The sequence below is a fragment of the Podarcis pityusensis genome, assembly GCF_964106645.2.
Source record: "Podarcis pityusensis genome assembly, chromosome: 1".
NCBI classification, from domain to species: domain Eukaryota; kingdom Metazoa; phylum Chordata; class Lepidosauria; order Squamata; family Lacertidae; genus Podarcis; species Podarcis pityusensis.
The window spans coordinates 29,844,223-29,856,569 of NC_138028.1; the positions used below are offsets into that span (position 1 = coordinate 29,844,223).

At 41.5% G+C, this 12,347-nt stretch overlaps 1 protein-coding gene and 1 long non-coding RNA gene across 6 annotated transcripts in view; one reads left to right on the plus strand and one right to left on the minus strand.

The window, feature by feature from the left end:
- POMT2 (protein O-mannosyltransferase 2) overlaps positions 1-12,347 on the plus strand; it is a 53,497-nt gene that overhangs the window by 22,669 nt on the left and 18,481 nt on the right. For 2 of the 5 annotated variants that reach the window (XM_080978031.1, XM_080978030.1), the window contains exons 16-21: positions 627-698; positions 2,307-2,366; positions 2,517-2,622; positions 4,031-4,171; positions 5,219-5,333; positions 7,694-7,807. In XM_080978031.1, coding sequence (XP_080834157.1) covers positions 627-698; positions 2,307-2,366; positions 2,517-2,622; positions 4,031-4,171; positions 5,219-5,333; positions 7,694-7,807 — 608 coding nt within the window. Of the gene's footprint in view, positions 1-626; positions 699-2,306; positions 2,367-2,516; positions 2,623-4,030; positions 4,172-5,218; positions 5,334-5,924; positions 10,037-10,076; positions 10,471-12,347 lie in introns of those variants that run through there. The other 3 variants (XM_080978032.1, XM_080978033.1, XM_080978034.1) reach the window with 3 other exon arrangements.
- Positions 4,096-6,823, minus strand: LOC308462614. The gene is made up of 3 exons (XR_013979233.1): positions 6,684-6,823; positions 5,854-6,037; positions 4,096-4,224 (listed from the first exon to the last, which is right to left on the minus strand). It is a non-coding gene; the product is annotated as an uncharacterized lncRNA (long non-coding RNA).

Below are 12,347 nucleotides of genomic sequence, written 5' to 3' on the forward strand. Positions count from 1 at the left end.
TGATTTGATCCCGCATTGTTATTTCAGGGTTTTGAATGTTTGAGCTATGAAACTTCTGCTGCTTAAGCTATTTCCTCAGACATTTTTCTAATAAGAAGCAGGTCTTTGAGAGACATGGTAGCCTTAGCATAGGCACCTGGGTTTAATCTGTTCCACTACTATCTGGGGAAGCCTAGCATGCCTATGTGAACGGCATTTAGATATTTCCTCGGGAAATTCGTTCACTTCTAGACTACAGTAACGGGAGAGAATTTCCCAAGGAAAGATCTATATGCCGTTCATCTAGACATGCAAAAAGGCATATTGACTTTTTGCAAAAAGAGGGGTCTGTAACTTGCACACACATGCAAATCTGGAGGATAAGTATCAGCGGCTACAAGTTTTGATAGCTATCTTGATTCAAAGGCAGTATGTCTCGTATTATCAGTTGATGGAGGAGAGCTATGGCTCTCATGTCCTACTTTGTGAAACAGGATTCTGGAGTATTTATGCACTTTGTCTGATACAACAAGGGTCTTTTTAGTTTTCATTTTACAAGTAAAAGCTTGTATATCAATATATATTGAGGGAGAATATTTATTGCAGCATAGCTGTTAACTGAATATAGTTGTTGTTTTTCCTTGTAGGGGAACAGTGGCCTCAAACCAAAGGAGAATGAAGTCACATCCAAACCCTGGCACTGGCCTATCAATTACCAAGTATGTGGGCAAAACAAATTCTGAGGCACTGTAACTTGTTTAACTTTATGTTGTATCTCATTGTTTTCAAGGTGACATTGTGAAGAGCTGATCTTCAATTGTATCTGGGAATTTTTGGGAAGGCTTGCTTTAAATGGCTTTTGCAGAAAACCAATTCTGATTTGCCCTCCCGTGGTTTTTGCTGCTAAGGAACGACATGTTAAATAACCATTGGCTCCCAGACAACAGGGGCTGCTGCTGTGCGACTATCGGAACAGCAAAGACTGAAATAGTTCCTCATATAATTATGAGGTTTGATTATAGACGCTGCACTATTGCTACTCTGTTTATTCCAATTTATTGCCCACTCTTTGCAGGTTGCAACAATTAAAACACAGTTTAAAACAGTATTAGTACAACTTTAAAAATCACAAAAAAAAAAATCACATCTCAAATGTCAAAGGCCAGGGTAAAGAGGTGTGTCTTCAGCATTTGCAGAAAACTGCATAATGAAGTTGTCAGACTCACCTCTATGGAGAGGGAGTTCAGCAGGATAGGGGGGTGCCACAGATAATGCCCTTTCCTGGGCCGCCTCTCCCCCAAAGCTTTGGAGGGTGGCGGAACTCCCAAAAGGGTCTCCTCTGCCAATCTTAGCACCCAAGAGGATCTGTCGGGAGGCGTCTTTCAGATTTTTGGGGCCTGGGTCATTCAGGGCTTTAAACGCTATTGTGGGTTTTAAATGTAGGGCTTTAAACGCTATTGCATCGGAGACACTTCTCTGTCTTTTAATGGAGGATGCCTATGGAAATCTTTGATCTTAATGGATTTTTATTGTTTGTTTTTTTCCATGCCAAGTTACAACATAAGATAAAAATAAAACAAAACATTAATCAGAAAACTAAAACAAAGGGGGGGGGGAGAAAAGAAAAAAGAAAGAAAAACAAACAAGAAAAACAATGACTATAACAAAACATAACCAAACATACATACATACATTTTGACTTCCTTCCATCCTTTAGCGACTTCACATTTTCAATTTTTCTTTTTCGTTGTATTGTATGCATATGTACATTTATTACTTCTGGTTTTTTACCTTTCATAACTTATTTTTTTTCTTTTCCTTACGCCTGCAAACTTCATTTGTCACAGATCAATATATTTATTCCAGAACAATGTTTTTTCATATACTCTTTAACACAGTCCCATTCTTTTATTAATTTTTGGTCTGATTGTCCTCTTAAGACTGCCATTAATCTTGCAAAGTCTATGTATGCACATAGTTTGATTTGCCACTCTCTTACTGATGGAATCCCCCCCCCCCCTTTCCAATTTGCAGCTATATAGGAATACTTTCTTTTTATCACCAGGAATATCATTTGTAATTAAGCCTAGAAAAAATGCTTCTGGCTTTTTAATAAAGGCTATTTTAAACGTTTTTTAAAATTTCCTCATATATATTATTCCAAAATTGTTTGATAAGTCCACACTCCCACCACATACGATACATTGTTCCGGTTTCTTTCTTACACAGATGTTTATTGTTATGGAAACCTCAAGCTTAAGGCAAAATGTAGACTGAAAAACCCTGTGTTGATCACATACTGATGGTGGCCATCAATTTCTCCACAGGGCCTTCGTTTTTCTGGAGTCAATGAAACAGACTACAGGGTTTATTTGCTGGGAAATCCGGTAAGGAGAATATGGTTTTCATTCCCCTAGGTGGGATGAGGGAATTTGGCTTCCCTCCCTTCCCTCCAGATAGGTCCTGTCATTCCCCTCCCTGTAGTTTTATGGTGCCTTTTGTGCATCTTTGTCTACTTGCAAGGCTTTCCCTCACAGGTGATCTGGTGGCTGAACCTAATTACTCTTGGATTGTATATCACAATGGCAATATTCGTTTCTGTGGCCATGAAGAGGGGAGTTCGGCTAAAAGCTGAGCACAAAGGTAAAGTAAATTTCCTACTTTCTGGGTCTATAACCTTCTCTTCTGTTTTATAATCACTATGGCTTCCTGCTGCATATCTACTTCCACTATCCATGAGAGGACACTGAGTGCAGTATCAAAGGAATCATGATAGCAATGGGTGGAGTGCAACAGGAATGGAAGACTTCGGGCTTTCAGATTTCAGCAGCAGCTCCCCTACCTCTTACTTTCCATTTTAGTCCTTGTTGCGATGCTCCCTGTGGTGCCCTCTCAGCTTGGCACCCATTGCAGACGAACCACCATGCACCCCTAAATCTGCCTCTGGTAACAGCTCACAAAGGTTAATTTGCTGGATTTCGGCCTAGTTTTTAAAGAGACGTTCTGGTCCTTTCTAATTGCAGGAGGCAACTTAAAAGGAGAAAGTCCATGTAGTAAATGCTAGAGCACATTCCCTTCAGTAAAAGTTTTTTATTTGTGCATGTGGAGCAGGGAGATGATTAGTGTTGATCAAGCAAAGAAAATCCAAGGAACTTGAAGTTGAAAAGCTACTGTTACTGTTCTAAGGTTCCCATGACAAGGAAAATAGCCTGAGAGAGCAATTCCTTCTCAGACTTCATATTCTTGGAAATTCCTGATTGGGACTATTCTTTTTAGGTTTTACTGTCTTCCTGACAGCTGAAGGATAGTCATCTACTGGGTCTTTGAGAGTTGTCAGCTGCTGCTTATTTCATTTATTGGCTTCTCTGTTGCACAGTGATATTGTTAATGTTTCATTGTCTAGTAGTGACAAAAGTTATGGAAAGCCACATTCTGAGGGTCTTAATCAGAATGCTCTCTTTAAACTGTTTGGAGCTTCTTGGCAAGGTGACTGTCCATAACACCTACTTTGTTTCTGCATGGAATTGTGATATCAGATGAGGAAACAGCTCTCTTACCTCGTTTTCTTAATCTCTGCTGGTTTGGAGCTACAGCAATTGCTAACATACATGCTGGAATTAGATCTGGTTATTTACAGTGTAGCCGGGTTGGCTTGTCGGGAACACATTGCACTGGGCATGCAGCAGTAGTAATATTTTCTCCTAGACTCTAAACTGGTGAAGTAAAAACACACAGAATTGTATCCAACCAAGTTATCGCATTCATGCAAGGATTTCCAACTGAACTCCTCCCCGCTGCCTGCCCTGCAATCTGTTCTGGGTTCCCCCCGCAACCCTCTGGAGCAGATTTTTGGGAGGTGGGAGGACACAGGGAGAAGGAGGGGAAGTTTCGTTGCACAATCAGAAGTCCTTGTACAACTGGAACAACTTTTTTGGGTAGAAACCAAACACTTTGATAAACTCCATAAAACTAGATTTCTGCTGGAAGCTTTGTGAACACATGTTTATACAGGTTAGGATAAAAAGAATTCAAGAAATGTGTTCTGTTGCAGAGCTTTCTCGAGTCCTGCTACATAGCGGAGGAAGGATTATGCTAGGATGGGTCCTCCATTACTTTCCCTTCTTCATGATGGGCAGAGTGCTCTATTTTCATCATTACTTTCCTGCCATGCTTTTCTCCTCTATGTTGACAGGTAAGTTTAATCAAGTTTCAACAGAATCGAAATGTTGTGACCGATTAAGAATTCTGAAAGGACACAAATGTAAAAGATCATTGTCACATAGTTGGTTTAGGGTTGATGTTTTGAAAGTTTCTTCAGTGCACTGTATCTTGATCAGCAGCAAGATCAGTTTGGCCTGCCCTTTGATCTGGGAGACTTGGGTTCAAAAGTCAGTTCTTATGGGGTAGCCTTGGGCAGCTTATTCTCCAATTCTTGTCAGTTCTGTACCTTTCGATATGGACATAAGAATGACCTACCCAGAGGGTTTTTATGACAATCTGTGTGGTAAAGATTACATTCTATGCCACAAGTGCTGTAGAAATCATCTGTATTTTATAGCATTCTTTGTTTTGCTTCTTATGTTAAAGGTATCAGCTAATGGGAAAAAAGTAATTTCATCCAGAAATACACGCCTGCTGGCCACTGTCTAGCATAATCATCAATGTTTCTATATTAGCTTGATGATTCTTTTCTGAAAGAAAGGAAAATTAAGTTACAGATATTAGAATCAATATAGCCATGAGAAATTCAAGATGAGTGATTTTTGATCTTATGCTTTTTTTCAATAGGGACTAACTTGCATGATTAACTTGCCTGGTAAAATAAAGAATATTAGCTTTCTGCCACTGGAAAACTCCATCTGATTGAAATAGAATTGATTTATCTTGGGGAGATGGGTTGATCCTGGGCAGTGACTATACATATTGATGTGATTACTGATACAATGGTACCTTGGTTTTTGAACGTCTCCGTTGACGAACTTTTCAGTTTTTGAATGCTGTAAACCTGGAAGTAAATGCTTCAGTTTTCAAACACGCCTTAGAAGTCAAACATACCATGCAGCTTCCACTGAGTGCAAGATCCCGGGGCCTAGCTATCGGCTATTGAGTTTTCGGTTTTCGAACGTTTCAGAACTCGAATGGTCTTCTGGAACGGATTACGTTCTAAAACCAAGGTACCACTGTGCTTTCTAGTTTCAGTTAACCTGGCCCAATCTTCCTTTTTCTCTTTCTCCCTCAGGGATTACATGGGATGTATTTCTGAAATTTTGTGCTGGTGCTCTGTCAGCCAGCATCCAGTCTAGGAAGGTTTACAATTATGGGATAATGGTGCTGATTCTGCTTAGTATCTACAGGTGAGAATTGGTTCCTGAATAGTTAACACACATCTGAAGGTTATTTTTGAGGGGAAAGGCCTTGCATCATTACCAAACCCTGAAAAATGCTGACAAGTAAGCAGGAAACCATGTAGGGAAGCTCCTACAAGACTGTTTCCTTGTGTGGCCCATTTTGTTGTCACCTTAGTGGTTCTTGATATTGACTAATGCTAACATTCAGCCATTGCCCTCTTCAGAAACTGCCTCTCCTGAAGCAGCAGCAATCTTAGTTAGCAGCTTCATACTGGCTCAGGTGCATCTCTCATTGCAACATCCCAGGGCAAAGATGAAGCAAGCTTTTCTTTCACAATCTCCTGTCCCCTTTGACTGCAGAGCTTAGTGTTATGAGCTTATCTTATGTCCTCCATTTGGTTCGACCCTCTAATATGTGTCAAAGAACTTTGATCTGCCTTGCAAGTTTGCCACCGCCAAAACAATTGAATATTTCAGGGTTTCTCAGTGGTATATTAAGTAGCTCTACACCTTATAACTACTTCACCCAATTATGTGCTCTACTGTTGGGACGTTGGGTCTCCACGAATTTGATTCATGTTTAGATTTTTTCCACAGCTTCTACCTCTTCCACCCTCTCTCCTATGGAATGATAGGACCTCTGGCTTCTGATCTCAACAGCCCAATGGCAGGGCTTAGGTGGCTGGAAACATGGGAGTTCTAGATACAGCCTGGGGGGGGGGAAGGGAATAAACAAGAAGACAAGTGGTGAAACCCACTGCACAAGAGCTGTGAAGGATTGTTTCCCCAACAGCATTTCGGCGCTGAAGCAGTGGACTGTCAACCTTGAGGTCTGAGAAGAGGAGGCGGCAACTATGAAGGAGAACCTCTCTGTGGGTCCTAGAGTCCCATTTACTTGAACCTGCAGCTACTTAAAAGTTTGAACCATCCAAGCAATATGTTAACTGTCCCACAGCCATTGGCTCCACAGTGGTGTCAATTTGTGTGAGTTGGAGGACGTGTGTGTTTTGCAAGGGTATCTCTCATGTCTGCCTGTCTCTGCTCATAAGGGATTTAACAGAGCTCAGGAAAGATCAAGTGCGTGTAACAGAGGAAACAGTCTTCTGAGACCACGATAGTTAATATCCAATAACTTCTTTTTTCATGAACTTAAAAGTATTTGTGTACATATGGTACGTGTTCCTGGGAGAGTCTTGTGACTGCTTTTCTAAGTTCAGGAACTTGGACATAAAGCATAAAGCTTTCTGCGATCCAGTGCTCTGTCTGCCCGTCACACAAAAGGCAATGAGTTGTTTTTGTATAAAGCCTTTGCTGTCTGAGCACAGACACCCATTCAGAATAGCCTTTAACAGTTACCTGGAAGATCTCATGCAGAAATGAAGCTGCAGCATTCCATTCATGGGATTATCCTTTTGTTTAAGAAGCTCCAAAGCAGAGAAAGATGTTTTTATTATTATTATTTAGGTTTCCTGCCCTAAATTCCTCTGACAGTGAGGAATGGTGCCTTTGAGTGAGTGCGTGTGTGCATGTGCATGCATGCGTGCTAGAAGTTGAATACATAATGTTAAAGCTTGTGCTGAGAGCTGTGATGTCACTCATTCTACTAATTCAGTTGCCTACTAACACTTCTTCCTGTGGGGAAGCTTGTATCTCTTTAATGAATGTAGAGTGTGCAGAACATGCTTCTAACTGCTATGGTACAGGAATGTTGATTTTTTTTAATATAAATGCATGTGGTGTTTTTTTTTAGGAGGAATTAACCTCTGTGTCATATGCTATCAAAAAAGGGAGGGATGTAGCTTGATAAGCAGAATAGAGCTCTTCAGTTGCTTAGTGGGAATCCACTTCTGCAGCAATGTGAGAAAAGTTTGACAAAAAGGTTGAGCAAGGCGTTCCCCTGCAAAACGTTCTTTTAATTCCATCTCTTGTTCTCTGGAGCAAATTCGGCCTTGGCTTCTGTTAAATTGGTCCCCTGAAGCCTTCTTTTGTACATGACACAGAAATTGAGGCCACCCAGTAATTCATTTTAGTGTCTGTGTTAAAGCTTGAAGCCTGCCACTTCCTATCCCTCTGTGCCATCATCAAAGGGCTATCTCTGTTGGCATGGAGACGATATGCCAACATTCCCAGGAGAGGCTGGATGAGGCATGTTGGCTGCTGTCAGGCTGCCAGGTCCATTAAGAAGGGAAACACAAGACTGATTTAGCTGGTCTGGCTTAACTAGTTTAAGACTGTCGTGACCAGCCTTTTCGTTAGCAGAGATGATGATGGGTTCCAGCCTTTGATTTTAACTCACTTGTTGACAACTGGTGGAAATTGCTGAAATGAGTTACTGGTTTTGATATTATTACCGTTTCCTGTGGCAGGAAATACTCTCATGTGGCTGACCTGACTCCTCAGATATTATATATAGAAAAGAAGGGAAGTCACGAAAACTTCCCATTATTCTGCATCTTTGTTGCTGGGAGAAACAGTAGATTGTAAGCACAATAGAATATAAGGAGTAACAATACAGTTGATAATCATAGAAAAGCAATAAGATAGCCAGCTGTTACTAAGAGGACTTGGCCGTCTTGTATTTCACGAAGCACTTGAGTGTTACTCTTGACTAGATTTCCCTGAGGTTAGGTCCCATCATGTAGTCACTGAACTATTCAATTTTGCCTTTATTAGTGGATTCCATGTTATAGTACTTTTCTACGGCAGTTAAATATTAGCAGCCGCTGTTGCTTTTCAGAGGAGGGAAACCCATTTCTTTCCCCACCCCCTGAGATCAAGAGATATTGATCAAGATAATATTTCTACTACTTAATTCAATTATTCAGCAAGGCTGTCTATACATTTCATCCTTGGATTCTGCAGTACTCCACTGGGTGACTGTTTATTGTCGCCTTCCCTTGCATTCTGAGAAATCTCACATCCCAACATACACCTGTATACCTACACTACGAGTGCTGTCCCTAGCTGAAAGATGCTGCTGTCTTGAGCAGCTAATTCTTTTGAAGTTTTTCTGACAGGACTGCTTTCCACAGTAGAAGGGGATCATAGATACTAAACATATAGAATCAGAATCTTTAAAAAGGTCAACAAGTGTCAGGCTTGCCATTCCTATTAGCTGTCACTCTATGGTACTGGTCTTCCAATACTATCTAGCTCTATGTCACTCTATGACATAGAGCTTTCTAGCGTTGGAAGAGTAGCACCAATATAAGTAAGCAAATAAGTAGGTTCTGTGGGCAAGATCTGTGGTCTGGAGTTGTTTTCAGTGAATGTGCCTTAGCTGGGCAGCAGTTATGACTTCACTGTGGACAAGTGGCCTTCCATTTGATCAATGGTGTTGATAGGTGTTGGTGTCTCTAACCCATTAGTGTCTTTTCACAAATCAGTTCATGGCTTGTAAAAGGGCTTTCGTAGCTTAGCAACCCACCTATTCCATCACAGTTCTAATGAACGACCCCCATTTTTTCTTCTTTAAAAACTCCAAAGTATTTGACTCAAAACAGGGTATTGATCAGATTATGTGTTTTCTTGAGTGCAAAATATCCCTGTAGAAGGCATACCTCAGTGGCTCTACAGATATCATTCATTATGTTTGAAGGGTAATAACATTTATAGGATCAAGTGTGCATTTATAGGATCATTGACTTCTCTACCAATGGCTGCATCTACATGGCCTAGACTCCAGATCCAGTAATCAGAACTGCCTCCCCTTCCCCCTCCTCCAGTGGTCTTACTGGCACCCAGAAAATTCTGTTGTGATGGAATATGTGCCTAAATAAAACTTGTGTCTTGGACAGTTTTTTTCCTTCCATATTAGTGTAGGACTAACAAGTATTATTCTACAGTATTCCTTCTAGGAAGGAAGGAATAAAAATCAGCAATAAAAATTTTCTGATGTTCTTCTTGTGGAATGACACTATGATAGCTCATTCCTCGGCAAGTACTGTGTTCTGTATTGGTTTCTCATTCTGTGTATTATGGTCAAGAACCCCATGTCCAGAGTGCGGGATATAACGTTTGTCAGAAACTGCAAGTTTTATTTACATAGAGTCCTAAGTGGTAGGTAAGTAGAACTGAACTACTCATTCAGAAACACTGGCCAGCCCATCGTGAATTGTACCACTTCAAACTGAAAAGGGAGGATCAATCACACGTTTAAATGTTTCTTTACTTAAAAACAAGCAACCTTTCACATATACAGCTAGCATATCAGGTAGGCCTGGCTAGAACCCTTCTATATGACATGGGAGCTTTTTGCAGGCAGGAAGTTCCTGGAGTGGAAGAGCATTTGTGCCACCCATCACCTCTGCCCTGAAGTGAGGACCGCGCCACATAGTGCTCCTGAATCTGTAGTTCATCTCTTAATGCAATTGCTTTGAAGGAGTGATTTGGTCTCTGCCCTAGGCATCTGTGTGTCTGTAGTGTCTGATGTAGTTATCTACTGCTCCTGGGCAGCTTCCTGCATTACGAATTTGTCTTACTAATGCTGCTGATGTTGAAGTGTGTGTTTGTGTGTTGTATGTGTCTTTTGTACATTATCACCATCTACGCATTTCAAACTGAACCTACTTCAGTGCACTGCCATGTAATGGTACTAAATGGAAGGATAACTTGCCTTTGGACTGGCACTGGCTTTTGTAAAGGGATTGACTGTAAATGGGACAGAATTTCCATCATACTTTTGTAATAAATAGCCTTTCTTTCCAGTGTCTTGTTGATTGCTGATTGTTATTATTTATCCTACTTCAGCCGTTAGGATCAGCCTGAAGCGATATGGACTAGATTAGTGCAGAACACACTAATGCTGGTCACGGTGTAGCCACAGCTCATGGCCATGCTTGCTTTTCCTGAGTTCCACCAGCAGGAATTTACCTCTCCACTCCTTGGATTAAAGAATGTACACATATAGGATGAAGAGTTGAGGAGTGGGGAAATATGTTTGTACACACAGATCCTGTGGCAGTGGTTTGCCATGCTTTGGTGGAGTCTCTTTGATTCCTGCCACTTCTTACTGGTGTTCACTGGCCAAAGTTTGATACCGAAGGTCAACAGTAGCCTTTTTGATCTACAGTGGAGTTTCTCATGATCCCATTGTTGGCACTTAGTTGCTATGAAAATACAGGTCTTGATCCATTTGGGAAGACAGTAGTCTGTTTGTTGAACTCTTTTTCTGTTGCTTATTGCCCTTATTACAGCATCAAATGGATTCTCAAAATCAAAAGGGTGTTGCCCATATTATAAAATGCAGGTGCGTGCAAATTGAGACCCTTGCTGTAGAACAGCAAGTTCAAAACAAGAATAACACTGATATAATGAGGTAATCTGACTGTTGTGCATCCAGCTGAGGAACCAAGCTGAGAGCTTGGAATAGTTGGCAGAGTAATATTCCATATGTCAGAGCAATAAAGAGGGCTATTGCAATATAGGCTTATAGTGAGAAACTTCATTATAGATTATTTAATTACTCACTCCAGAGGGAAAGTGATAGGATCATTTTAAAAAATACATTGTATATTGGCAAACTCAGTGATGGCTCTAATTTGTTCTACCCCCCCCCCCACTTGCCCTTTTTGTTAATGGTAAAACCACTGGTATGATTGCCTAGAAAATCTGCTTTTCAGTGCCAGTGAATATATGCTTATAGGCTAGCAATTCAGAAACAGTGCCGCTAATGTTACCTTAACCAGCTGGTTTGTTAAATAGCCATCTTCTAAAGCTTGAATGGCTTTTAGAATCTAATGGTTTGTGTGAAATAAATCAAGATTCATCCAAATTCTGAATGAGCATATCCAAATACCACAGGAAGTTGGAAGTAATCAGCTCTCTTGTTTGACATTTTCCACAAGGATGCCAATAGTGTCAATTTAGCAAGGTGCTGAATGCTTTTCCTCTCGTTTCCCTCTACTTCTTGTTGAGTTGGTGGAGGAATTCAGGTGAGATGGAAAGGAATACAGTGGTACCTCGCAAGACGAATGCCTCGCAAGACGAAAAACGCACAAGACGAAAGAGTTCCGTTTTTTGAGTCATTCCGCAAGACGAATTTCCCTATGGGCTTGCTTCGCCTTGCGAGTTCTTGCGAGTTTGTTTCCTTTTTCTTAAAGCCGCTAAGCCGTTAATAATAATAATAATAATAAATTTTATTTATATCCCGCCCTCCCCAGCCGAAGCCGGGCTCAGGGCGGCTAACAACACTAAAATAGTGCAACATTATAAAAACATCAAAGAATTAATTAAAATCAAAATTGATGGCAACCATAAACTAAAGTATTGTAAAGATTGCCAAAGGAGGGAGTCAGGCTGCGCCCTGACCAAAGGCCTGGTGGAACAGCTCTGTCTTGCAGGCCCTGCGGAAAGATGTCAAGTCCTGGAGGGCCCTTGTCTCTTGTGACAGAGCGTTCCACCAGGTTGGAGCCGCAGCCGAAAAAGCCCTGGCTCTAGTTGAGGCCAGCCTAACCTCTCTGAGGCCTGGGACCTTCAAGATGTTTTTATTTGAAGACCGTAAGTTCCTCTGTGGGGCATACCAGGAGAGGCGGTCCCGTAGATACGAGGGTCCTAGGCCGTATAGGGCTTTGAAGGTTAAAACCAGCACCTTAAACCTGATCCTGTACTCCACCGGGAGCCAGTGCAGCTGGTATAGCACCGGATGAATGTGATCCCGCAGCGAAGACCCCGTAAGGAGTCTCGCTGCGGCATTCTGCACCCGCTGGAGTTTCTGGGTCAGTCTCAGGGGCAGCCCCACGTAGAGCGAGTTACAATAATCCAGTCTGGAGGTGACCGTCGCGTGGATCACAGTGGCTAGGTCAGGGCGAGATAGCCGCTAAGCCGCTAATAGCCGCTAAGCCGCTAATAGCCGTGCTTCGCAAGATGAAAAAACCGCAAGACGAAGAGACTTGCGGAACTGATTAATTTCGTCTTGCGAGGCACCACTGTAATATAAAGATGTTCATTATGCTACAATCATGAGTTGGAGTAAGCTGAAGGCGTAGAAATGTCTAGTGCAAGCCAATAGAAGGCAGGCAA